Source organism: Mesoplodon mirus, assembly GCF_964341445.2.
Source record: "Mesoplodon mirus genome assembly, chromosome: 6".
Lineage (NCBI taxonomy): Eukaryota > Metazoa > Chordata > Mammalia > Artiodactyla > Ziphiidae > Mesoplodon > Mesoplodon mirus.
This window is the reverse complement of record NC_138982.1, coordinates 14,475,255-14,503,100: the sequence shown is the minus strand read 5'-3', so window position 1 is coordinate 14,503,100 and position 27,846 is coordinate 14,475,255. Positions and strand designations below refer to the sequence as shown.

General features: G+C 37.6%; 1 protein-coding gene across 1 annotated transcript; it reads right to left on the bottom strand.

Annotated features, from left to right (window-relative positions):
• Nucleotides 1-683: 683 nt before the first annotated feature.
• On the bottom strand, nucleotides 684-27,846 carry CPA3 (carboxypeptidase A3; the record flags this gene model as incomplete). Its single annotated transcript, XM_082625956.1, is given in 15 exon segments — nucleotides 684-871; nucleotides 9,167-9,209; nucleotides 9,211-9,252; nucleotides 10,932-11,134; nucleotides 12,130-12,220; nucleotides 13,113-13,124; nucleotides 13,128-13,223; nucleotides 14,809-14,910; nucleotides 15,954-16,055; nucleotides 16,165-16,267; nucleotides 24,298-24,422; nucleotides 27,608-27,683; nucleotides 27,781-27,793; nucleotides 27,796-27,828; nucleotides 27,831-27,846. Coding segments are annotated over 15 exon segments (1,245 nt in total).

Below are 27,846 nucleotides of genomic sequence, written 5' to 3'. Positions count from 1 at the left end.
TTGGCAGGTAATTTCCTCTGATTATGGCAGTTTAAACTATTTTGAATTTTATGTACATTATGTTGATGAGAACTGGGTTGGTTGTTTAAAGCACTGAGATTCATCTCTAAATAAACCACTTTATTTCCTGCTAGAACATCCTTTTGCTAGTGTGAAGATATAAACATTGTCAACTTGTATTAAAAAAATATGTAGGCAAAATATGTTTTGAAAAATTGAAGGTGTTCTTTCTTATTAACAGAATGCATAAGAAGCATTAATGATTATTAATGCTAATAGAGGAATGTAGAGAACATAATTTATAAAAAACAGAAGGTACATTTTGGAATATGTTTTATTTTTATTATATTGACACATGAGATGATGAAGCCACATGGTGAAAGTCTGGTTCTGGAGAAAGTGAAGATTCTCATTTCCTTCCCGTGACCCACTGTATATCACCTTTCAAAATAATACTTTGTGCTGGGTTCTAACTTAACTTGGTTAAACTTTCACCTAAGGCTATTTGTTAAGATACTATTGAGAGTAAATAAAAGCAAAAAGAAATAACAGAGGACTTAAGTGAACAAGAGAGGACCTATTCAGGTGATGTGGAAACCACACTTAGGGATAGGCAAAGATTGACATTCTAGTGAAAGGCACGGGAAGAATTAACTGGCTTATTCCAAACAGAGGGCAGTTCTTTAGGAAGTATGCTTGAGGATATACTTGACAATAAACTTGACAGCTAGCATGGTCTCTTTACAAGTTGACTTTATCTGAGACCCTGGACGGAGAAAACCAAATTTGCCTTTATCTCGGAGCTCAGAGGCAACTGTGTGTTTGATGCCCACGTTGTAAGCCCAGTCTAAAGAAGAACCTGATGTCGGGTCTGTAAAACATAAGCAATAAATATTTAATTAGAAACAAATGTTAATGTTTTTCTTGAAATGGAAATTCACTGGTGTAAAATTAGCAATAAAAAATTTCATGTACAGTTAATTTCAGTATGAATGGGAGTAGTGGTCTGCATAGTATAGTGTCAAGTAAAAAATAATCATGGCTTTGGAATCCATCACACGTTTTAAATGTGTGCTGCATTTTCGAAATTACATTTTGCTTGGATCATTTTGAGTCTAAATTGAGTTTGTCTTCTGGGTGCACATTGTCGTAGATGGAGGTGGTCTAAGCAAGGGCAAGCAGTTGAGGAGACCAGCTGAGGAGGGGTCACTGGTCACTGAAAACCCACCAAGGAAAACTACACGTACAAGCTATGCAAAATTACATTCTTTCTAGTAGTTCAGGTCTCTTTCCTTTCATGTTGCTAGGATAAACTATTTTATAGTTAAAAGACCAAGAAAGTTTAAATCAATTATTTTAAGGATATATTTAATCCCCTAATCCAACTTTTCCATGTCAATTTTTATGAAATTTTACTGAGAATGTTATTTGTTAAAAAGACTGAGAATATAAACATCTAGAGGTTATATACACATAAGGTTTATACAACATACCTTACATACAGTGTATGTAAATACTGTAAGAGCATTTATGTATATTTTGTTTTTTTTTTGTTTTTTTTTTTTTTGCGGTATGCGGGCCTCTCACTGTTGTGGCCTCTCCCGTTGCGGAGCACAGGCTCCGGACGCGCAGGCCCAGCGGCCATGGCTCACGGGCCCAGCCGCTCCGCGGCACGTGGGATCCTCCCAGACCGGGGCACGAACCCGTATCCCCTGCATTGGCAGGCGGACTCTCAACCACTGCGCCACCAGGGAGGCCCTATGTATATTTTGATTTACATAATTGAAAAACTAATTTTTTTGTACATAAAATTACTTATGTTTTAGGGAAAGTAATGAGTTTGATACAAACATCTTAGGTTTGAAAGATAAAAATTCAAAGCTGTGATGAAGAAAGAGAGAAGGAATATTTTGGTAGAGAGAGACAGGGTTGGCTTTCAAATTATTCAGCAAATATTTATTAAAACCTTTAACATGCGCAGTGCACTTTACTTGGCACTGTGGAGGGTGGGTGGTGCAAGGGTACAAAGATGAAGAAGACGCTACTGGTGTCTTTGGAACTTACAGTTGGGAGAGAAGTCAACTATGCAAATTAACAGAGATAGGGCAGAATATAAAAGTACCATAGGAAAGGTACAGTATCTTGTGAAGATTGAAAGGAAGAAAGCAATTATGCTTGGTGAGGAGGATGGCGTTTCATGCTCAGTACCTGCTCAAATACCACCTTCATGATGGAGGTTGTATTTGGGGAGAGCCTTGAAGAAAGGCTAGTATTTTTCCAGATGGAGATTGAAGAAAAGCATTCTGGCCAGTGAACTACAAGGATAAAGCGTGGAGGCATTTTTAGGGACCAGTGAGATATAGTTGGACTGGAAAATGGAGCAGTAAGAGTTTGTGGGCAAAGCTCAGAAAACCTAATAAAAAAGGAAAGATGTTTTGTTTGGCAGCGCTGGAGAGAGACCAGTTAGGAGGTGTTGTGAAGTGACAGCCTGAACTAGTGTAGAGTCACCACACTGGGGAGAGAATAGGTGGGACTCTATGGAAGAAACGTTGGAATGGAAGAGTCACAGAATTTGATGAAAATGATTGAGATTTCAATCTGGGTAGTTGGAAAAAATCCACATGTTATTAACAGAAACAGGAACTCAGAGGGAGTAGTGATGGGGAAAAGAAAGGGTAAAGGAAGGAAGAAAAAAGATGTTTAGCATCAGTCATGCAGGGGATGGGTGCTTCCTGCTAGGGCTCTGGGGACTGGCGGCCGAACATTGCAGAGCTGTCTGGGCTGGAGCAGTCAGGTGAGTATGGTCACATGTCCAGCCTTGGCGGAATGAAAGAGTCATGTCCAGTCCTGGGATAGAAGGCAGGGGGGACTCCATGGGTGGGGCTTGTGCAGGGTCCTTGAGGCAATAGTTGGTCTCTGTGTGCCTTTTCCCCTCAGTCCTGTGCACAACACCTACCAAATACATAGTGTTTGACGCAGAAGGATATGTGAAGCCTCAGTCCTGCGTTGAAATGTGAGTTTGGAGGGTGGGGAGGCTGATGAAAGCCAGGGGTCGCTGCCACCTTTCTCTGATTTACTGTGCCATGGAGGAAGGAGCCTGGGAAAATGGATTTGAAAATTATTGGCAGAAGCATCATAGGTGAAACTGGCTTGCACACATTCAGGATTATTATGTCTTCTTGGTGGGTTGATCCTTTTATCATTAATGTTCCTGTTTCTGGTAAATTTCTTTGTTCTGAAACTTACTTTATCTGATGTTTAATATAGCCACTCCTACTTTGATTAATGTTTGCATGGTGTATCTTTTTCCCAGCCTTTCAATTTCAACCTGTGTTAAATACGAAGTGAGTTTATTGTAGCCAGTGTATTGTTGAATCATATTTTTCTTAATCCACTCTGCCAATCTCTGTCTTTTAATTAATATATTTAGGTAAATTATTGATATACCTTAAATCTGCCATCTTACTATTTGATTTTTGTTTGTTCCCTCTGTTTTTCATTTCTCCATTTCTCTTTTATTGCCTTATTGTTGGTTACATGAACATTTTTAGGACTCCATTTTGATTTATGTATAATAATGTTTTTGAGTGTATCAGTTTGTTAACTTTTCTTAGTGGTTGCTCTATGTATTAAAATATACATACATGACTTATCACAGTCTACTGGTATCAGTGTTTTATCATGTCAAGTAAGATATAGAAATCCTACTTGCATTTCGATTTTTTTCCCCTTCCCACTTTTAAAATACAGTTGTCTTGATTACTTCTCTACATATGTTAAATATCACATCAGATGGAATTATACTTTTTGATTCAATCATCATGAGGAGAAAGATAGTCTATCCTTCATTCATCCACCCATCCATTCATTATTCATTCATTCATTCCCTAATCTATTGTTTTTCCTTCCTTTCCACAGTTTCAAGCCTCTGTTACCATTTCTTTCTTATTTGGAGAGCTTTCCTTATCCATCTTTAAAGGGTAGGTCTGTAGGTAGGTGACAAATTCTCTTAGTTTTCCTTTGTCTGAGAATATTTTTATTTCCTCTTCATTTCTGAAGGATATTTTTTTGCTGAATATAGAATTAATGATTGATAGTTCTTTTAGCCCTTGAAAAATGTTATCCCTTCCTTTTGGCCTTCCACGTTTTCAAATGAGAAATCTGCTGTCATTTGAATTGTTTTGCCCCTTCTAGATTGTTTCTCTCTCGTTGCTTTCAAGAGTTTTTACTTTGACTTTAGTTTTCAGAACTTTAATTATGGTGTGGCTTGATGTGAGTTTCTTTGAACTTATTCAGTTTGTGGTTCACTTGGTTTCTTGAATATGTTGGTTTATGTCTTTAGGAAATTTGGGAAATTTCAGTCTTTGTTTCTTCAAATATTTTTTTCCAGCACTATTCTCTTTCTCCTCTCCTTCTGAGACTTTGATGATATGAATGTTTGATCATTTGTGATTATGCCACAGGTCCCTTAGGCTTTGTTTATATATTTTTTCAATTTGTTTTCTCTCTTCAGACTGGTAAGTTCTATTGTTCTGTCTTCAAGGTAACTGATTCTTCCCTCCATCTTATTCATTCTGCTATTGATCCTCTCCAGTGAGTTTTTAAAATTTAAGTTACTGTGTTTTTCAGTTCTATAATTTCCATTTGCTTCCTTTTGATACCTTGCATTTCTTTTTTTTTTGCGGTACGCGGGCCTCTCACTGTTGTGGCCTCTCCCGTTGCAGAGCACAGGCTCCGGACGCGCAGGCTCAGAGGCCATGGCTCACGGGCCCAGCCACTCCGCGGCATGTGGGATCTTCCTGGACCGGGGCACGAACCCGTGTCCCCTGCATCGGCAGGCGGACTCTCAACCACTGCGCCACCAGGGAAGTCCGCCATTATCTAATAATAACCTAAAATAAACTATAATCTGCAAAAATTCTGAATCACTATGTTGTACACCTGAAACTAATATAATATTGTAAATCAACTACACATCAATTAAAAAAAAAAGATACATAGCTAGTAAGTGGTTGAGTCAGGAATCAAACCCAAGCTGCATGTCTTCAGAGTTTGCGTGACTAACCATTGTACTGTACTACCTACCATATGTCAATCTATAGTCCTCTCAATAAAAAGTCTTAATTGAGTTCTACAAGATAATTTTTTTTGTTGTTAACATTTTCTTAAAATGTTGACAATAAGAAAAAAATTTCCTACTCCTTTCAATGCACATTAAGTGCAAGGAACTGACTGTAATACAGTCAAAACAAGTCAAGATAAACCTGAACTGAACTAACACTCTTGTTTCACCCCAAAGAAATCCACGTAAAGTGACACTGGTGACTTAAATTCTATGTTTTTAAAAAAATATGATTGATAGGCGTTAAGCATAACAACACGCACTTTTATGTCAACAAGAGTGGAAATTCTATTTGAAGCAAGAGCTGAAGCTAGAGATGCATGGGCATGAACTGAAATATTTACTTTGCACTTCTGTTGCCCTTAGTATAATTTCAGCTTGAATGTCATAGTGGATAGATAGTGGGTGTTGAGCTACAAATTCGGGGTCTTGATTTTCTCCTTTTCAAAATGTAGAGTAGTAAAGAGTATAGAAAACAGTACAAAGTTGAGAAACAAGAGCAGCGCTAGCGATTTTGATGTGTGGGGAAGGCAACAAGAAAGGCACTTTGAAATTAACTTTTTAATTCATTGTGTGACTCATAGATGGATGATATTAATGATACAAGCTACTTGATTCCTATCAATTCAGTGAACTATTCTTGCTAACTAGGAACTATCTTCAGTTATTTCTAAGATGGTAAAGGATTGGCTATGCTGTAAATATGCAAATATAAGCATTTCACAATCTTTCAATATCAATTTTTGTGTCATCTAAATATTGCTGCTTCGTGGCAAAATAGTTAGTATACAGTTTGTCTCTGGTCTGGAATGCTGATTTTTGACCCTATTCTGCCCCTAAGTGAGGAAATCTTTCTGTATCTCAATTTCATAGTCTGTAAATGAGGGATTTAACTTATATCAGTGGTTCTCAACCCTTGTTTCATCTTAGAATCACTTTGACCACTTAAAAAAAATTCAAGTGCCTGGGCCCCACCAGGGACTAATGGAATCTGAATCTCTGGGGATAAGACCTGATCATCTGCATATTTTAAAAGCTCCTCAGATAATGCTAATTGGACGTCAGACTTGAGAACCATGAAATAGATCATTTCCTAGGTTTCCTCCTGGTTTCAAATTTTATGGTTTTAACTTATTTGTTTATTAGGTTCAAAGTGCAAACATATTTTTCTGGAGGTCAGAGATCTCTCCACAATTTGGGTTTTAAAAATGCTCTCTCAGTCCTTTTCTTCTGTCTCCATCAAATCAAAGAGAGAAAAATACTGGTAAATGTTAGATGCTTCCCCCAAGTCCTGGAACTTGTTAAATGACAATTAGGATATTGGAATGACTAAACTTTAATTGTGGGGTGCTCCTATTTTCTTACCAAGTGCTTTGTTACTGCCTGCTTCTTGTGAATGTTTGATTAACATTTAATCAGGTGCTTTATTAAAGCAGTCACTCCTAAAAGTTTTGAACATCTATCAAGCTGCTGTAGCCCCATGTGGAAGAGGCAATTCTTTCTAAATCTGAATTGCTTTAAAAAACTTATAATAAAATAAAATAAAATAAAAGAGTTAAAAATACTACTACACAGTTGTATAGAATAGTAATTCCTCTTTATCCTCCCATATTGAAAGTGACACATGATAGCATGGAACTATGTTATCTTTGGTGATCTCCTCCTCCCAGTTAGAATGTAACTCTTTGAAAGTAGTCATTGTGTCTTCACTCTTTTCACCTATCTCTCAAAGCTCCAAGCACTGGGCTATTAGGTGGGTGCTCCATAAATTCTTGCTTATTAAATGATTGTGATTCAATGCAAATGCATAGCGCTAATATGCTCATAATTTGCATATATATGCAAATATACATCATGTATATACATGTGTGCATGTGTGTGTGTATATATATATAAATATATGTATATTTATTTATAGAAAGTGAGAGTAATAATCCTTTGATGCCCTAGCTGCCATTTACAAAGTTTTCTCCTGTTTGGAACGCTTTGTTCTTTGCTGCCAAGAAAATCTGTGTGTTTTTTCTCCTTACGATGTAGGAATTCCTCTTACATCATATCTGGGTGGCTTATCTGGCCCTGCTCTTTCTCAATATCCACTAAGTAGGCTGCCATTTTAAACTGGTGTTCTAGTCTGTCCTTTGGTCCTTTACTTTGCTTACTTTTGTCCACTTATGTAGCTGGGTATATCATCTGTTTTGAAATCTTGTTGTCATCCACTTGTATGTGTAATGAATCCCTGGCCTGGCTGTGTTGCAGCAGATCTATCTGGATGCTGGTGATCGGCTGTGTCACTGTACTTTCTCTTCTGCCCTTTAAAGCACACAACTGGTTGATACGTGATTGCTGATGAATGTTCTCTGGGAATGGAACTTGTTGGTTTTTTTAAGTCATTTTTCTAATTCCACCAAAGGAACCTCCAGTAAATAGGCTCTAGAAGTTGTTTGTGATGACTAAAGCATTTTCAAATTCCATAGCAATTGTTGAGGGTGTAGACTTCTAGTTACAGTTTATTCTTTCAGCTTGGATTAGGGAAGTGGTTTATGAGGTATGGCCAGGTAGAGTTATTGCGTGGAATCCACAGATGCACATATTTATTTTTTCAATCCACACATTCTAAAAGTATCATGGAAATAATCATCTGTATTTGGTGGTGGTGAGTTGTTCCATGAAATGTTTAAAAGTTAAACAGCAGTCTTCATGCTAAAAATGTTGGATATCTTGGCTCTAGAGAGTGATACAGGCTAAATCAAGTCTAATTTTGTTGTGGTTTCAATCCACATTCACACCTTTTGGACAAGTCAGGACACCATTTTCTTTGACCAAGTTTATGAGAATTAATTCTGTTATTGTTCCCTGCCCCATACTAGATATTGTATGATCTGAGAGGAAATCTGAAGTGTAATCCTTGCATTTGAGGAATTAAATTTTGTTAGGAAGTTAAGGTTTTGTGAGCAGTTTCATTGGAATTTCCTGTAAAGTTTGGCCCTAAGAACTTAAACTTGGAAATAGTTTGGAGGAAAGGCGAGTTTTACTAAAGAATTTCCAAACTAAGATCAGTGGGATCTGAGGAGAAAGAGTCTCACTTCCCAGGGTCTGAATTAATGGTCTTTGGTGAAAACTAAATGAATTTCTTTCTATTGCTTGAAAATAGAAATCGCTAGTTATTTTAGCTGCAAAAACCAAATGGGAAAGCAGTATGCGCAGTGGTCAAGATCACGGACCTCGGTTTTGTTAAAACCTGGGATTGAATCCCAGTTAAGCTAGTTGCAAGTACTGCACACCTCATCAAACATTGTGAGGAGTAACTGAGATTGTGAAGATCAAGGGCTGAACACAGTGCCTGACTTGTAAGAAATCTATGTCAATAATTAAAAAATGCAAAGACAAAGAAAGTTTAAACATAGTGAAGATTAAGAAGTGGTTCTGAGACACTAAAGCAAAAGCAGCAGAACTAGGACCTTGTGACCTCCTTTCTTAATCCACCATATAGATTTCGGTTGAACACAGTAGGAAGGGGCTGGTGAGAGGGACAGGAGACTGGCTTTACATGAGCAGAGTGGCTGAAACTGTTGGCCTACCCGTTTTCCCCCTAGGAGCTAGGGAAAAGACTGTGCTTTCATAGGGACAAGGCCAAGGAAGAAAGAGTCCAGCCAGAGTTAAATGGTTAAAAAAAAAAGAATTGACTCTGCCCCAGTTAATTCTTGTTAGTTCCTGTGAGGATAAAATGGTGGTGGTAGTGGTGGTAGAGAATAGGACGATGAAAGAATTAAACTGTAAATTTGTCTTGATGTAATTACTTCTGTTGACCTTGTAGCCTTGTAAAAGTTCAGTATAATTTGTTTCTAGAAAAATCTTATCCCCCCCCCAAAAGGGTGGAATCTGTCTCCTAGATTCACGTATAATTCAGAATCTCCTGTTAAAACCGAAGTTTAAATTAGCAGTTCCAAGATGTTCTAATCCTAACTTACAAATTCTATAACTTTCTTTAATGTCTCCAAAAGAGAATTAGGGGAAGTGACACAATAAATAACAGGAAAAATGTACAAATGGTTGATGCTGTTGAACCACAGGTGTGGAGTGCCTTCCTACTGAGTTGATAGGACATCAGTGCCAATCTTTGCAACTTTGGCCTGGAGAGAAAGGGAAATAGAGGTGGGATAACCGGATACCATATGAATGCCGTTAATTCACTGGAGATTAAAAAAAGTTGATTTTACTGGTGATTTGGCATTTGAAGATCAAAATAAAATAAATGATTGAGTGAGAAATTTATTTTCAGTACGATATACATATTGTCATCGTGGGGCCTTCTAAATGTGAAATCAGTTATGTACAGTAATATCGTAACTCGTGTTTCTACAGAACCTTTCTTCATAGTCACTCTTCTTTCCTCTCTCCCTCCCTCCTTTTCTTCCTTTGGACTTCTGACCTTCCTTCTAAAAAAACATATTCTTTCTTTTTCCTCTCAGATTTGTTTTTGGCTTCAGATATTTGTCTCTCTCAAAGTCAGTTTCTCCCACGTTCCTCCTTCCTTGGTCTTATAGTTTCCACGCCACCATATGTCTGTCTCCACATATGATTTTAGTATGCCAAGGGAAGAAAGGTGCTTGACTCCTTTTTAAAGTACCTCTGTTTAAATTAGAGTTTTTCTTCTTGAGTGGCAGCTTATGACCTTTAATACACAATAGTGTTTTGTGCTATGGGAATGATTATTGGAATTCATTTTAATGGAGTATAGTCACTAACGTTTTTGTACTCTAGTGAAGATTTTATTTAGTCCACATGTATAATGTATATAACCAAAAAGTAAGTTTTTTTCTTAATCAATTTCATTGCTGTGTAAGAACACTTAACTTTACTCAAAATGGTTTGTTTTGTATTTTTTAATCCATAATACCATTTTCCTAAGGGTAGATTGAATTGCATTGCTGTACCTTTGTATATATTAATAAAACTCATGGGTTCAGATTCTCAATTAGATTGATTAAATAAATGGCTCTATGGGCCACATATTGCTTATATATTTGTTGTATATAAACAGAAGGTTTTAATGACTGGTTCAAATCTTTGCTCCCACTCAGAATTGAATGCTGAAAACAGTTGACTCAAGTCAGAAAGGCAATTGTAACCTCTAAAATATTAAAAAAAAAATTTTGTGAGGCAGTATTTGAATCACAGCTTTCATTTTTTCTAGAGCAATTAAACATATTTATCCCTCATATGCAGAATTTTTTTTTTAAAGCTAACATGGTTAAATTAATTTTCACAGAAAGGAAAAGAATGCTTAGTGGATCATACTTTTGGAGAGAGTATGTTTTTAGTGCAGAAGCTTCACAATCATTCAAAATTTCTTTCCTTGGTTAATAAAAGAATTAATGTAATTTCCAAGTTGATCAGGAGGATAAAAATACAATTGCTCTCCTTAAATCTGGTGTCTCGGTGACAGGAATAGCAGATGTCTTTGCTATTGTCTTAGGCTTTTGCTGTGTATGGTTTTATGTTATGACCCATGGTAAATATTTAACTAGGCAACATTTTTGTAGTAATGGAATTCTACTCTGGTAGCCTAGACCTTTTTTCATACTGGCTTTATCTTAGAATCATATCAAAAGATTCTATTACCTGTGTACTTTTATCACATGAAAAATTAACCTAAGGTTATGGTTTTAACTCTAAGGTAGACTTCATTAGTTCTCTTCTTTGGTATTCAAATGTGACATTTTTTCAAGATAACCCAAGTTGTTAATGATGAACAGACTGAAAGTCAATGGTTGTGTCAGTGCATAAACCACAGGCTTTTCCTACATACCAGTTCCTCGTGGTTAGGTGGCAGTTCTGATGTATATCCGTAGGGAAACAATAGCTTCTGGGAGTAGGAATGGAAGGTAAGGTAAGCCTTGATTGATTTTCGGTGGCTTCGAATGAATTCAGTGACAGCTTTGGTCTCTTTCTCAGACTCTGGTGCAGGGCCCCGATAGATCTCCCGACATGGGACCTTGGTGTGAGGGAAAGCTGCAGAGGACATGGAGGGATGAGATCAGAGTCTGCCCCCCATCAGTACAGCCCTTACTTCTTTTGACAGGGATTCACAAAATATTTTTAACATTTTAGTCTCCCAGGTTTACAGGGCTGCCTCAGTGTCCCTGCAGACTAACTTTGTATGCATAACTCAAGAGTATAACAGACTTAGCCCACTTGAATATTCTTATTCTTAGCCTTGTTTATTTTCCCTCCGTTTCCCAGGGTCACAGGAATAACGCATCAGAAGCAGCCCAGGGCCTGGAGTCAGTTCCAATTCAGCCTCAGCTCCAACCCATTGGAGACTGCTGTAAATTACCTTCTCTGAGCCTGAGTTTCTTTAACCTATTTCAGTAGGCAGCCTTCACTTAGGGATATGTGCTATTATCATATTCATTATGGTAGAATAGAATTAGATGCTGAGGTGGTATTTTCAACAAAGTTAGATAAAGAAGAAAATTTATGAATTGGGATAGTGGCAATTTCTCTTTGAATGTATGTAATGATAAAGTAATATTTGTGTAGCAGCTGCGGCATCATCTGATGTAGCAGGTCTCTGCTCATCATTGCTTTTCCCTGCAACCCTTTCACTTTCTTTGCCCCAGATGTTTCTTTTCACTACACATCTGACGAACTACCTATATGTTGGTTCTAACCACTGGTATTTCTCAAATTTTATCAGATCAGGAAGAGGAGGGACCTGAGATATCTGTTCAGAGTATCAGAATTTCTGGATTGTGCCTGATTTTTAGCAAGCTAGATATATTAAGTAAGAGATTGTTTGATAAACAGTCCTACCTCCTACTTCCACCCATTCAACAAAACATTCATAATACTTCTATGGTAGTGATGTTATCTTTCATTTTTTAGATTAGAAAATTAACACTTAGGGAATACCTATCTTTACTGAATAAGTAGGTAGTTTAACTAAATTCGGTGTCTAAACACTCTTTAGAGCTATTTCCCTTGAGATCTTGTCTGCTACTCACAGTTCCATGAGACATTAAAGTTCCTGTTGAGGTCAGTTCCAACGCATTCGGAACGTTGGTTCTTGGAACGATTTTTTCTCCACATGCGGTCCTGCAGTGTTGAATGATGGAAGTGTGTACACAAGCTCAGTTAGCATTTTTCAATTTGATCATTTCAGATTCTCCCTGCAGGTGTCTACAGCTGTATTTGAAATTTATCTAGTTAACCTGAGACCCATTATATAAAGAAAAAAAATTTTTTCTTATAACTTGTAATATTTTCAGAATCGTTTTTTATATTAATAGTCTAAGGCCTTGATAAAAAATTCAGTTAGTTTTAAAAACTGTTGATTCGTTCTGAGTATTAAAAAATGATCAATGTTGTTCTGAAATTACCTATAATTTGAATTTTAGCTTCATTACATCTTTCACCATTTATAGATTCAGATATAATACAGGTCAAATTGTGATTGTTGGAGCATAATTTTCAGAAAATAACTTTTTGTGATAGTATCTGTCTGAAATCTCAAAATCTTATTTAGCAACAGCAGGGTATAAAGAATTCTCTTAAAAGACAGATATCTGTGTCACTCTTTTATTTATTTTTTGATACAATTATTCCACTGCAGATTCTGTCCCAAATTGATGGAATACAGTGATTTTGTTTTGAAGTCATTATGTTCAGAATGTCTCCTAAATGACTTTTATTCTTAGCTAGAAATACTTTTGCCATATTGTATAATATACATTTCCTTTATAATTAGTGCTTTATTTCATTTTTCTGCATTACTAGCTTCAGCAGCAGAAATTTCATATTATTTTAAGAACTCCTGCATAACCAGGAAATCATGCTTTCCTTAGTTGAAACTGAGTTTTTAAAAATATACTTTTCTGAACTGGAATTGATTAACCAAACCTTAAACTTAATGCATAACACTCAATGTGCATGAAAGTCAGTAAATAATATATTACCTAAATGCAAACAGGAGACTACAGAGCAGTACCCATCTCCATGACTAAATATATCCATCAACATTGAACACAGGAAGAACATAAAAATTCATTCGGTCCAGGAGTTTGGTCATAATTTTGTTTTTACCATAAGTTTTGGTTGCCTGTAGGGGTAGGAAATAATTAAGCTATTGGTATAAAGTTTAGCTACCATGTGGAAAGCTGTGGTTATGATTGTAATGACAACCACTCCTTAAGTCCATTTGCCCAAGGTCACATGATTTCAAACGTATTTCCCCTAACTGCATAAAGATAAATAACCCATATAGATAACAGAAAAAAATGACACTTATTCAGACTAGTGAAATTAATTGAACTAAATATTCTTTAAAGGATCATTTAGGGCTTCCCTGGTGGCTCAGTGGTTGAGTCCGCCTGCCGATGCAGGGGACACGGGTTCGTGCCCCGGTCCAGGAAGATCCCACATGCCGTGGAGCGGCTGGGCCTGTGAGCCATGGCCGCTGAGCCTGCGCGTCCGGAGCCTGTGCTCCGCAACGGGAGAGGCCACAACAGTGAGAGGCCCACGTACCGCAAAAAAAAAAAAAAAAAAAAGGATCATTTAATTATCAAGACTTGTAGCATTCCAAATGTAGCATGCAAGATACGTTTCATGGAAAGAATAGAGGCCAAGTGAAAAATTAGCAGTGCAACTTGTTTTAAATAGATTCTTTTCCTCACATCTTTCAGTAAATATATATTGAATTTGTAAGCATAGGAATATGTAAATATTGGGGGGGATTCATGAATTAATTATAAGTAGGATTAAAGAAAAAACACTTTGTTAATAAAAAAATTAGAGCATTTAGATTGACCAATCAACTTGTTTTCTCACATCAGATGGAAATTTCTCTAATTATCTGGACTTTCTATGGCTATCTAAAATCTCTCATTATTCTTGGAAAATCTCTTCCAGGTATATCTGTACTGGAGCCAAGATATTTCTTGTAGCCCTATCTTGTGTGTTTCTTTATGGCTTAAGTATGCGAGCTTATTACTTAAGTAAGCTGAGCTCTCGGCCCTCAGCTGGAAGAACTAAAACAACTGCAGGGATAAATGAGTTCTACTGGCAGATTCATTCCTAGTGAAAAGTATCCTTGCCCTGAAAGCAGTTGTGATGTCATATTCCAGTGGCATGATGTATGCAAAAGCTGGCAGAGAAGAGAAAGTTAAAAGATAGTAGGAGTCAGAATACAATAGAAATAGAGTGAGAAGAACAACAAACTTATAAACTGGATTTACTTTCTTTAAAAAGTGAGTCATTTTTTCACTGGGAAAGGAAATTTAAGTATGAAAATTCCAAATGTGTGCATAGCCAATTCAGTATCTAAACAGGAACTAATGTTCTGTGCTTTGAACTCACTGAAGAAAGGCCAAGTTTGTAGGTTGTAATATAAAGATAGTTTCAGATTTCCCATACTTAACTATAGGAAAAACCATATTGTAGCCAAAAATTGTTTTTTAGTTTTATAAACTGTCAGCTGGAGTTCAAGAAGTTTAAAGGAAGGTGTCAGTTTTATAAAAACCTCAACGATGAGTAAAATCCAGAGCGTTTATTTCCTGACAGCACCAAATGTGGGCTCTTCTTGTTAAGAGGAACTGCACTCATTTGTAAAGGGGTGTTGCCACTCAGTGAAGTGATGGAGACTTGACAATCAAAGGAGAATTGTGTGAATGTTCCAATTGATTTACCTGATAGACAAACCACGGGCAGAATGCTGGGGAGATCCATTCTCGTGCAGGAATGCCACAATCCATAAAAATAGCCTTTCTTCTTTCATCCTTTTCCCCAATCTTTTAAAAAATAAATTTGATATACTATTTTACATGAACTTACACACTGATCTCTTGTTGTCCAAATACTCATTCATAGTATCAGAGCAATTCTTTTACCTGTCTTCTGTTGAATGAGTAACTGTGTATGCACATATTTTTCTCAGGGAGGACCATGGCATGTATCCTTAAAATACATAATTCATAATCTATTTTATAGTATATTTTTCAAAAAATTTTCTTAGTGTCAGAGTTGCTTTTAGGGTTTAAAAAAATCACAATCTATTGTTTTTCTTATTTTATTGCTAACATCCTTTGGCCTGAGAAAAAGATTATAAAGTTGCTTCTGTTTCTGCCATTTCCTTTTGTTTTTCTTACTTCATAAACATGATGTTTAGCCTGGAATGGAAAAGATTTTGTAGTTGTGTTTGCAGCAGGGAGGAGGGATAGTGGCTGGATATTTGAAGAACTGTCATTTTAGAGAATTTAGATTTGTTTTGAGTGGTTGGAGAGCATGAATGGATGGGAAATCAGGGTAAGGAAGGGCTTCTCAGTTATTAAGGGGATGCTTTAGGGAGCAATGTCTTTGGATGTACAAAAATCCAGCAGCAGCTGAATGGCAATTGTCAGCTCGGTCATAGAAGGGGATTCCCTATCAACACAGAGTTGAAATGCCTCACTTACTGTACTGGGATCCTATGATTATATGATTCTTAAATTTATTTTCTTGCTGACATTTAGTCATCAGTTTCACTGAATTTTAATGGATGGAAAACTGTTTTATACACCAGGGACATCATAAACTCTTATTATAAAGATATGGGGTAAGAAACTTGTCTGGCTTTGTCCACTGTGTCTGTCAGGTGGTTTATTCAGGGACTTTCTTGCTTCTACCTAAAACCACCTGGCACTTCTATTCTTGAATGGATGTCTAGAGCTTATATGTTCTTCAAAGAAATAAGACTTTTTATTGTCTAAAGATTAGCTAGTTGTGTCACAAAGTAACTCTTACATTCATATTTTTCAACAATAGTAAGAATCTGTAGTTCTTAAATTACTTTTACCTTGAGAACATACAGTGGATTATCTTCAACAGTAGTTCCAATTTTAATTCGAGAGACCATTTTAGGATGCTTATGTACCATTCTTTCAGTCCAAGCAACAGTCTTAAGAACAAAAACAATTTTGAGAGATTAGAATAAAAGAAAACTAAAAGACAACAAATGTTGAGGGTGAGGTTTTTCTTTTTGGAAGTGCAGGCATTTTATATTATACCCTGCCCCAGTTATTGTATTTTGCATAGCTGTGCCTGCCTGGGATATCTTCTTTGACATCAAACTGTTTCTCAACCTCTTCTTGTACATCGTGAATCAAGATTCTGTTTAAAAGGGGAATGATAAAATTCACATTTACCGGAGAAAGAAAAACAGTTACCTTTCATTTGCAGAAATTTTCTCTTCCTTCATTTCTATCTTAGATCAAGTTTACCTTGTTTCTTCTTTATTCTGTAACCGTGTCTTTTAGATCTGTCATGTGTCTGGCTTCCAGTCTTCCCATTTATCTAGAGCTGTGCTGTTCTTGCTGATTGACTGATCTGAGTGTAGAGGAAGAACATAAATGAGGTATACTCTTAATTAGAGTTTATTTAGCACATGAGACCAAGTACTGCTCATGAATATTGATTCCCATTAACATCACTGGCAAGCACATTATTATGCATATTATATCTAACTCACTGTATGCTTGGCTTTTGACCTAGGATGAATCTGGGATTTCTGCGAAAAAAATTATGACAACAAATTTGGAATCAGGTGGGGCATGTTGCACTAAAACTCACATGAAGTCTGAGAAGTTTGGAAGTTATATTCTGGGTTGTCTCTACAGACATAATTAATTGTCTTAAGCTCTAAAGAGGGTATGTGGCTTTTGCTCCACCTGCATTAATAGAAGTAGAGGAACCAGGGAAAAGAGAGATTTTATGGTCTCAGAGGTTGATTTGTAGCATACGGTAGTATTAATTAGTCACAGGAAGCTCATATCTAAGAATATTTTTAGACTTACACGTATCAATTTAGCTCTTGTGATAACAGCAGCAAAAGAAAATCGTGTGAGCTGAAATACAACCTTTCCACAAATGCAGCTGCATGAAGACATCAGAATGGTAACAGATTGTTGCTGATAAGGACTAGAAATTAAGCCTAAGGCTGGAAATTAAGAACTATGGCCAGATGTTATTTTCATGAGCTCTTCCACTAACCAGCAGCCAGGTTTAAGTAGATGAAACCAAATTACTTTCTCTCAAATATTATTTTAGCACTCCAAGATTTGCTTAATTTGTTAAAAATTGTTCCTAAATGTAGGTGAAAGGATAAATAATTATCCCTGAGGATTTAATGATAGATATGGCTTTAATGATAGAAATGGCTGTTTACTGAGTCTTTCTTATGTACCAGGTACTCTGTTCAGCATGTTATATACATTTTTCACTTAATCTTTACATCAACACTCTTAGTTGGGTACCATTATAACTCCCATTTTTTTTTTTTTTTTTTTTTTCTTTTTGCGGTATGCGGGCCTCTCACTGCTGTGGCCTCTCCCGTTGCGGAGCACAGGCTCCGGACGCGCAGGCCCAGCGGCCATGGCTCACGGGCCCAGCCGCTCCGCGGCATATGGGATCCTCCCAGACCGGGGCACGAACCCGTATCCCCTGCATCGGCAGGCGGACTCTCAACCACTGCGCCACCAGGGAGGCCCTATAACTCCCATTTTTATGGAGGTTAGGTAGATTTCCAACATGGATATAACTAAAATACAGAAGTTGGGATTTGAACTTAGAGATGTATGACTTCAGTACTCTAGCTAAACCATATACAGCAGTGCCTCCATCGCAAGGAGTGAAATCCCTGGGTATTGCTGTCAGATCTTCTTAGTCTACTGAGGCTTGTGCAAGGTTTGCCCAGTTGACCAGCTCTCCAGGAAGCCTGAGTCCCAAGATCAGGGAGCTGGTAAATTCAGAGAAGAGGCAAAATGAATCCTATGTTGACAATTTCAAGATTCCCTCCTTCTGCTGCTTTTAGAGAGTAAAAAAGAAGGAATGGAGATTGCTTTGGCAATATGTGGTCTTTTGTGGGTACATAAAAATTTTAGGATTATTTGTTCTAGTTCTGTGAAAAATGTCATGGGTATTTTGATAGGGATTGCATTAAATCTGTAGATTGATTTGAGTAGTATGGCCATTTTAACAATATTAATTCTTCTAATCCAAGAGCATGGGATTTGTATCATCTTCAGTTTCCTTCATCAGTGTTTTATAGTTTTCATAATATAGGTCTTTCACCTCCTTGGTTAAGTTTATTCTCTGGTATTTTATTCTTTTTGATGAGATTTTAAACAGAATTTTTTTTTAACTTTCTCTTTCTGATAGTTCATTATTAGTGTATAGAAAAGCAACAGATTTTTACATGTTAATCTTGTATCCTGCAACTTTGTTGAATTCATTTGTTAGTTCTAATAGTTTTTGGATAGAGACTTTAGGGTTTTCTATGTAAAGTATCTTGTCATCTGCAAATAGTGATAATTTTACCTCTTCCCTTCCACTTTGGATGACTTTTAATTCTTACTCTTGTCTGATTGCTGTGGCTAGGACTTCCAGTACTATGTTAAATAGAAGTGGCAAGAGTGGACATCTGTGTCTTATTCCCCAATTTAGAGGAAGGGCTTTCAGCTTTTCACCTAGCTTGAACCCAAGCTTGGATTTGTAATAAATGGCTTTTATGTTGAGATACATACCCTTTATACCCACTTTGATGAGAGGTTTTATCATGAATGGATGTTGAATTTTGTCAGATGCCTTTTCTGCATCTATTGAGATGATCATGTGATTTTTTATCCTTCGTTTTGTTACTGTGGTATATCATATTGATTGATTTGTGAATATTGAACCATCCTTGCATCCCTGGAATAAATCCCACTTGATCATAGTGTATGATCCTTCTTATATATTGTTGGATTCGGTTAGCTGGAGGTATCACTCTCTCTGACTTCAGACTATACTACAAAGCTACAGTAATCAAAACAGTAGAGTACTGGCACAAAAACAGACACATAGATCAATAGAACAGAATACAGACCCCAGGAATAAATATATGTATCTATGGTCATTAATCTGTGACAAAGGAGGGAAGAATATATGATAGAGAAAGACATTCTTGTCTCTTCAATAAGTGGTGCTGGGAAAACAGGACACCTACATCTAAAATAGTGAGGTTAGAACATTTCCTCACTCTATATACAAAAATAAACTCAAAATGGATTAATGATCTAAATATAAGACCTGAAACCATAAAAATCCTACAAGAGAACATAGGAAGAACAGTCGTTGACATAAATTGTAGCAATATTTTTTTGGATCTGTCTCCTTAGGTAAAAGAAGCAAAAATAAACAAATGGGACCTAATTAAACTTAAAACCTTTTGCACAGCAAAAGAAACCATCGAGAAAGCAAAAAGACAACCTACTGAATGGGAGAAAATATTTGCAAATTATATGACCGACAGGGCGTTAATACCCAAAACGTATAAACAGCTCATACAACTCAACTATAAAAAAAAAAACCCAATCAGAAATTGGACAGAAGACCTGAAAAGACATTTTTTCAAAGAAGACATATGGATGGCTAACAGGCACATGAAAAAGATGCTCAACATTGCTAGTTATTAGAGAAATGCAAATCAAAACAATGAGATATCACCTCACACTTGTCAGAATGGCCATCATCAGAAAGTCTACAAATAACAAATGTTGGCGAGGATGTGGAGGAAAGGAAACCCTTGTGCACTGTTGATGGGAATGTAAATTGGTGCAGACCTACTATGGAAAACAGTATGGAGGTTCCTCAAAAAGCTGAAAATAAAACTACCTTATGATCCAGCAATTCCACTCGTGGGTATATATCCAGAAAAAAACAAAAACACTAATTTGAAAAGATACATGCACCCGAATGTTCATAGCAGCATTATTTACAATAGCCAAGATATGGAAGCAACCCAGGTGTCCATCAACAGACAAATGGATAAAGAATACGTGGGGTGTGTGTGTGTGTCTCTGTGTATAAATACATACATATATATATATACATATATATATATATATATATATATATATCACACACACACACACACACACACACACACATACATATACAATGGAATATTACTCAGCCATAAAAAAGAATGAAATTCTGCCATTTGCAGCAACATGGATGGACCTAGAGAATATTATGCTTAGTGAAATAAGTCAAACAGAGAAAGACAAATACTGTATGATATCACTTATTTGTGGAATCTAAAAAAATAAAGCAAGCAAATGTATATATATAGCAAAATAGAAACAGACTCACAGATTTAGAAAACAAAATAGTGGGGAGATGTATGTGGAGGGGGAAAAGATAGGGGTATGGGATTAAGAGATGCAAACTACTATACATAAGAATAGATAAGCAGCAAGAATATATTGTACAGAACAGGGAGTTATAACCATTATTTTAATAGTAACTTTTAATGGATTGTCTTCTATAAAAATACTGAATCACTATGGTATCCACCTGAAATGAATATAATATTGTACTCAAGTGTACTTCCATTAACAAAAAGGAAGGAATGGAGAACTGTGTGCCAGTATACGTGACTGCCATGAGCTTTTGTGTGTGTGTGTGTGTGTGTGTGTGTGTGTGTGTAACTGTAGTGGGGAAGGATGTTTCAGGGAGGCAGAGTCATTGTTATGGTGTCTTATAAACTGGTCTGGACTGCGTTTGCCCCATGCCCACATTCCTGAAGGATAGGGTCTACTCAAAAAGCATGATTTCAGGTTTCTACAGGATCTCATTTGTCTCCAATAACTCCCTAATTGGGTTACTTTGTATCATACTTGGCACTTATCGACATGGATTTCCGCCAACATTTGAGGCATACCTCTGTGTTGGATAATAAACTTTAAGGCACTAATTTATTCAGTAAGAGGGAAAGGGTGCAGCTGATGATAGTCTCTAGTTATCCCCTGTTGCACAGTGTGTGTGCATGTGTGTGCACATGCTCATGTAAGCACATGTATAAGTGGTTGTTCCTCCACTTTGCATTAATAAAAGTAGTAAAGGAACCAGCCAAAGAACATTATGTGGTCCCAGCCAATCTTCATGAAACCCCTATGAAACATCATTTTAAAGATGAAGAAAATGAGATGGAGAGAAGTTAAATGCACTGTCAATGTTAAATACCTAATGCATGGCTTAAATGGGACTAGATTCAGGCACCTTCACTCCAGAATCTACATTCTTATCTACCACACTCTTCTGCTTTCCACCATGACCAACATATCTTTGACATTTGTATCAGGTATTAACAATACCCATTTTATTCTTGGGTAAGGAATATATAAAAATGTGGAGCAGAAGGAAAAATGAATAGGATGAAACACTAGAATGATTTATTTGATTGAAATACTTATTTGATAGGACCATGCATATACTTGGAATATGGATTTGTATCTGACTGAACATTATTAGGTAATTAGACATTAATATGAAGTGTTGATGATCAGTTTGGTATAGATCTCTTCCACATTTCTCACATAATCTTATGTGGGTCTTAATAAGATTTTACGTAATTGTATCATTTGAGTTTTACTATTAGTTGTTGTTTCCTGAATTACCTTTCATTAACAACTCTTTATTTTCTAATTTTAACTTTTGATCAAAGAAGAGATAATCTAAAATGTATCTAAAATACGAATATCTAAAAGGTAGAAAAATTAGTAAAAACACTAGGGTTTTCAACTGCTGATTCTAAATATGGTGTCTGTCCTTTAAGGCTCAGTCCAAGGGATGTGCATTCTTTTAGACATTATTGAACCAGTCTGTTCAGGTTTGTTAGTATATACATATTATTTGTTTTTTAGGCTTGGCCTTTTGTCATTTTGTAAGAATGTAAGGGGAAAGAAAGGGAGCAAATATGCTACTTTAAAATAAAATCTGTCTTGGTAATTTAATTTTCTGAAAATTAAAAAAAATATCACACAGATGCTTTAAACTAAGTAGTGGTTTATATGCACTGTCTGATGAAGGGTATCTTAGTAAATCATTGTGTCAAGCCAGCCTCTTAATGTGGTTTTATTCTGACCGGTGTCTGGGTCCAACCAGATGTTTCTGTTCTTAGAACCTTCTTCTGTTACTGACTGACACCAAGTAACACATGTAATTAATATGCAGGTAAAATTATCTATATAATTAGTACTTGGAGACAAGATTTTAAATAGTTCTTGTCTGCACAGATCACTTTACATATTTATATTTCTGAGGAAGGTAACTATCTAATTATGTGGCTTTCTCACAACTGTGGCTAATTTGGATCAATTTCTAGAAATCATCTCCTAATTAGATAAAACTGGTTTTTATAGGTAGTTTAACACTTTGGTTCTTGATGTAGATAGCAAGGAAGTATTTGGCATAAGACAAAGTGAAAAACCACACTACTCGTGAAGATCTGGATTTAGACCTCTGTTTGAGTCAGAATTGTTCCAGGCTAGGAGAGGATCAAAGAGGAGAAAGGGCTGATGTGAGTTATCTGATCAAATGGAAAGATGGCAGCCCCCTGCCTGGGTGTCTTCTGTGACAGTGATTTATTCCACTGTCGACACTCAGTGTAGAGCAACTAGCTGCTTGTCTACATTACCAGGATATTAAGGAAACATACTGCTTCATTTTTACCCTGCTGTTCAAACAAAATTATACGAAGTTTGCCAACTAAAATATATTTTAGCTTGGGCTACTTACCTTGTAAGAATTAGTTGATCATAGGAATCTGGGTCAGGTTTATATTAATGAAGTAAAGTGAAGATTGTAATAATTGAGGCACACATTTGAGAAGTCTGGCTGTGAAGTGATTCAAGAGACACGGTCACCAGGGAGTATATAGGGTAGAGGGTTGATTTCTTTTAGATGAAAGAATCGAGACATCATATCGACCTTAGCAAAAGCATACAGTCCATAACACACTACTAATTTCTGTGATTTGAAGGTATATTTATAAACTGTCTACTTCTAATTTTAATGGTACAATTTATAAAATCATAGAAAAACATATATCAGTATATTAATTTAAAAGGTTTAAATGCTGGTATAAGTTAATTTTGAATATGTTCTCCCCATATATTAACTGCTACATTTGTTTTACAGCCCTCTTGAAACAACAATAAAAACAAAGACAGTGATAAAAACAATCACACACAATAGCCTGTGACTTTAAGCCATTAAGCCATAGACAGGAATATTTTTTGTTTACTTGTCTATGTATGTGTTTCCTTCACTTCAATAGTATTTATATTTACTAGGAATATTGAAGCAATATAATAAATACAATCAAGTCATGATGAGCTGCAATAAATCCTGCTCTGTAATATGACATTATAGGATCTTGTCTGAGCCAGAAGTAGAAGGCCTTTTGAGTTACAGCACCAAGTTAGGTAGCAGAGGCATGAAATAGCAAGTCAAAAAGAAAGAACTGGTGTTTAGCAGTTTTGAGTGGGGGGTTTCTTAATAAAGGGGACTACTGGAATGACAAGGGCTGGGGGAGTACAGGACCTCTCAGTACATCAAATTGCTAAATACTTTAAAGTATAAAAACACATTTTGTTTTCTATATTGTATATTGATTTGTGATATTCATCTCTGGGCTCCCTGCTTATTTGTTGCCCCAGGGCTCAGACTGCGTGTCCATGACCCATGGTTAGTGCTAAGTTCCAATTTCCTTTTATTTCTCTGTGGGACCACAGCGACTCATTTCTGCATCTTTGGCCATTCGAGAATTCTCTGCTCTTAGATTTGCCTTATTTTACTGCATTGTTTTTGCTTTCTCTGAGGAAGAATTTCTTGCATAAAGAATTATTTATTTATTATGTATTTTACATTCCTACATCTCTGACTCAAGGATGAACATTGTTAGGGTCTCCTCTTATGTATCAGGAGAATTCAAATACAAGAATGTGGTGCTGGTAGTCATCAGTAGTGCTGAGCTCTGGGTTGATTACCTGGCAGGGGTGACGAGTGGGACCAAACCGTCCATGCCTGATCACGTGCACACTGTCCTTACCAGGGGCTGAGTTGTAGAGATGGCAGATATCGTAACTGTCGTTCTTGCAGATCATAGCAAATGTAGGATAGACGTTGAGTGGCCAGCTTTGAGCTCATCACTTTTATAAGCAGGCCTCCATGGTCTGTTTGGAAGTAACTATAAATTTTATCTCATAGATAGAGCTTTCATTTTGGGGGGCCCAATTTAAAAATTACACTTGCCTTTCAATTTCAAGACTCCAAGACTTTGAGTCTCTAGCACATTTGAATATTTGCATAGGACTTACTCGTAGTGCATTCTATTTTGATCCAAGGCAGCCTGAACGGACTGGAATTCCTTTTCACTAATTTGGAAATCCACTGTCATGTTAGCAGCTACATGGTGGGTGATGTCTGGATACCAGAAGTCAAGCTGTGCAGATGAGTTCAGTGTTAGTCGCAGTTGTTTATTTGCTCACCCAACACATATTTATTAAGAAATGACTATGTGTCATACACAGTGAAAGGAATTTGAGGTTCAACGTGACTGACTTATGGACTCTTAATAAACCTATGAGATTTTTGCAAATGTATTTAAGAACTGTTGACTATTAGGGAGTGGGAAAAAAACTATTGCACTGATCACTTTTTTAGGACATAGTATACAGTTGCAAAAAGAATGAGCAGCTTTTGGTTAATCTGTTTGCTTCTACCATCTTGGGGCCAATTGGAGTTGTTTCACAATTGATTTAGCCCCAGCATCTGTTTCTAATTGGGAATATGGATTAATATATGGCATCACCCTCCCCTGCTCCTGAGTCAGGCCTCAGAACCACATGTCCCAGTAAACTCTGGAATTCCTAGAAGGTTTGTGTCCAATGAAAGCATAATCTCTAGCCATGTCATTTTTCTAGCAGTATGTCCTTGGGCAAATTACTAAAACTCTTTGAGTTTCAGTCCTCACCCCTAAAAAAGGGGCTAACAGTCCTCCATTGGGAGTGTTGTGAAGATTGTGAAACAGTTGTGACATGTGGGCCATGCAGGCATTTAGCAACCGCTGATTCCCTTCTCTTTATCTTCCTCTAGCTGAGACTTTCAGAAATTTGGTGAATGGGACTATAAAGATAACATTCAGATTAAAGTAATTTAAGAAGATTCCAATTCATGTTCTTCAAAATCATACTCAATTGTGAAACCCAACGAAGTATAATTTCACAACCTTGTAAATGTAGAGAAAGTGCTCACTTTCTACCCATCATGCCAAGCTTGCAGGCGTGTCTAAATCTACCTGGCTGTTTTGTGATTGACCTCCTCTCTACCTCTAGGTCAATCAGTTATGTGCCAATAGGGGGCTGCAGTGAACCAACCAATATTTATTGGCTTATTTGGATCAGGCAGCTACAGCCTGAATTAGACATGTGAGCGATGTCATGTGGGATGTAAAGGTAGGGCCCTCTAATCACAATAGCAATCTCTCTGTTCCAACAGGGTAATGTAGTACAAGAGTTAGGGCTCAGTGAACCTTCATGAGCATTTACTAAGCACCAGGCCCAGAGCTGGGTGCCAGGGTTGTAGAGGTTAAGAAAAGAGAAGCGGGCCTCCCTGGTGGCGCAGTGGTTGAGAGTCCGCCTGCCGATGCAGGGGATACGGGTTCGTGCCCCGGTCTGGGAGGATCCCATATGCCGCGGAGCGGCTGGGCCCGTGAGCCATGGCCGCTGGGCCTGCGCATCCGGAGCCTGTGCTCCGCAACGGGAGAGGCCACAACAGTGAGAGGCCCGCATACCGCAAAAAAAAAAAAAAAAAAAAAAAAAAAGAAAAGAGAAGCAAGAAGTTCAGTGTGGGAGGCAGAGCCATGTATGCACTTGCAATACGCAGACCAGTGCCAGAGGCAAGCACACGCGTTCTAGGAGCACGACAGGCAACCTGAACTGGGTCATGAGAGTTGATGAACAGAGAAGGACTTCCTCCAGGAGATACTGCCTGAGCTGGGTCTTTTTTTTTTTTTTTTTGCGGTACGCGGGCCTCTCACTGTTGTGGCCTCTCCCGTTGCGAGCACAGGCTCCGGACGCGCAGGCTCAGTGGCCATGGCTCACGGGCCCAGCTGCATGTGGGATCTTCCCGGACCGGGGCACGAACCTGCGTCCTCTGCATCAGCAGGCGGACTCTCAACCACTGCGCCACCAGGGAAGCCCCTGAGCTGGGTCTTGAAGAATAAATAGCAGTGAGCCAAGTAAAGAGGGAAGTGCCTTCCTCCTGAGAAAAGGTGTGTAGGGCCAAAGTGGGTGAGTTTTTGGTGTTTATGGTGCTTGAAGGGTGAGAAAGAGGGTGGAGTGCAGAGGTTGGAGATTATGAAGTGATTGGAATAGCACCCTGATCCCAACAGAAGATGCTTCTACGGTGCTTACTACGGCCAGGCCCACTTCTGAGCGTTACCCAAATATTAGCTCATTTAGTCTTTACAACAACGTTAGAAAGTACGTGTGATTGTTATCCCCACTTTACAGAGGAGGAAATTGAGTCCCAGAGAGGTTAAGTAACTTGTATAAGGACACAGAGCTAGGGTAGAGCTGGGGTTGGAACCTCTGAAGACCATGCTCTTTCCAGACTAGGCTGCCTCTTACTAAAAAGCTTCAAGTGGAGGAATGCAGTTGTCCAGCTAGAGAGCAAGCAGGGTGCCATGAGGACTTGGCTTTGTGGGAGGCAGGGCTAGACCCCTGAATACGAGACAAACTGTAATTGTCTATTGAAATCGTCCCTGTAAAAGGTAGGGCAGACGTGAATTTGGCAGTGACAGAGGAATGAAGAGGAGAATATGGATGTGAAAACCGTTTGGGAATCAGTACAGGAAGAACTTTTGATGGATTTGATGTGGAGATAAGGGGGTATCTGACTAGGTTTCAGATTCCATTCTGGCTTTAAATTTGATATGTCATCTTGGTCATTTAATTTACTGTCTTTGAACTTAAGTTATTGTTTTCAACAAGTTCCATTTGGACACTGACATTGCAAGTCTGATGGAGAATTTGAAACGATGTACGTAAGGTGGCTGGCACGGTGTGTCTTGTGCATAGGAGCAGCTGAATAACTGAGAAAATGATAACTTTAGCCCACTGGATTTTAAAAGACGGATCTAACTTCAAGAGTTTTCTTTCACAATGGACCTGCTCTTGGAAAGGGTCACATCTTGATATTATCAACCAGTGCATTGCTGTTATCAGGTAACCAGTACCTTGATGTTATCGTAATTTTGACAGAAATTATGCCACTGGTACAGATCAGTGTGGGAGTGAGGAGAATGGAGCAGGCAAGGCACTACCAGCAGGGAGGGAGAAGAGGCCATGATAAAGGTGTCAGGAGCGTCTCCCTGTTTCACACTTTCACCTAGAAAAAGCTGTTGTTTGCAAAGCTTTTGGGTGGGAAAACAGAAGTGGTAATTTGGGGAAAAATAAATAAAAACAAGGGAAGTACTGGCAACTGGCTGAATTATCCAAGTAGCTCCTGTCACTTCCCCCTCTCTTTGTCTTTGGTAGCTCCGTGGGCATTGAAAATAAAAGACAAAAGAAGCAGGTTTTAGGGAACAGAAAGAAAAGATTAAAAAAAACCCTCTATTTGCTTTACCTGGTTGGTTTTGGCCAAGTCCTTTATGATGTTTGCTTGTTTTTCATCCTGGGGCTCCACACGTAGCACCTTCTCCCTTTAAGAATACAAAAGATGAAACCTGTAAACTGTAAAGAAGCGTTTCATAATCCTCTTCCCACATGGAGTCTGGAACGCAGGGCGGCAAGATTCACCTGTCAAAGCGACAGGAGCAATTGCAAGGGTGACAGCGATCAAACCAGAGGCAGGATGAACCTCAT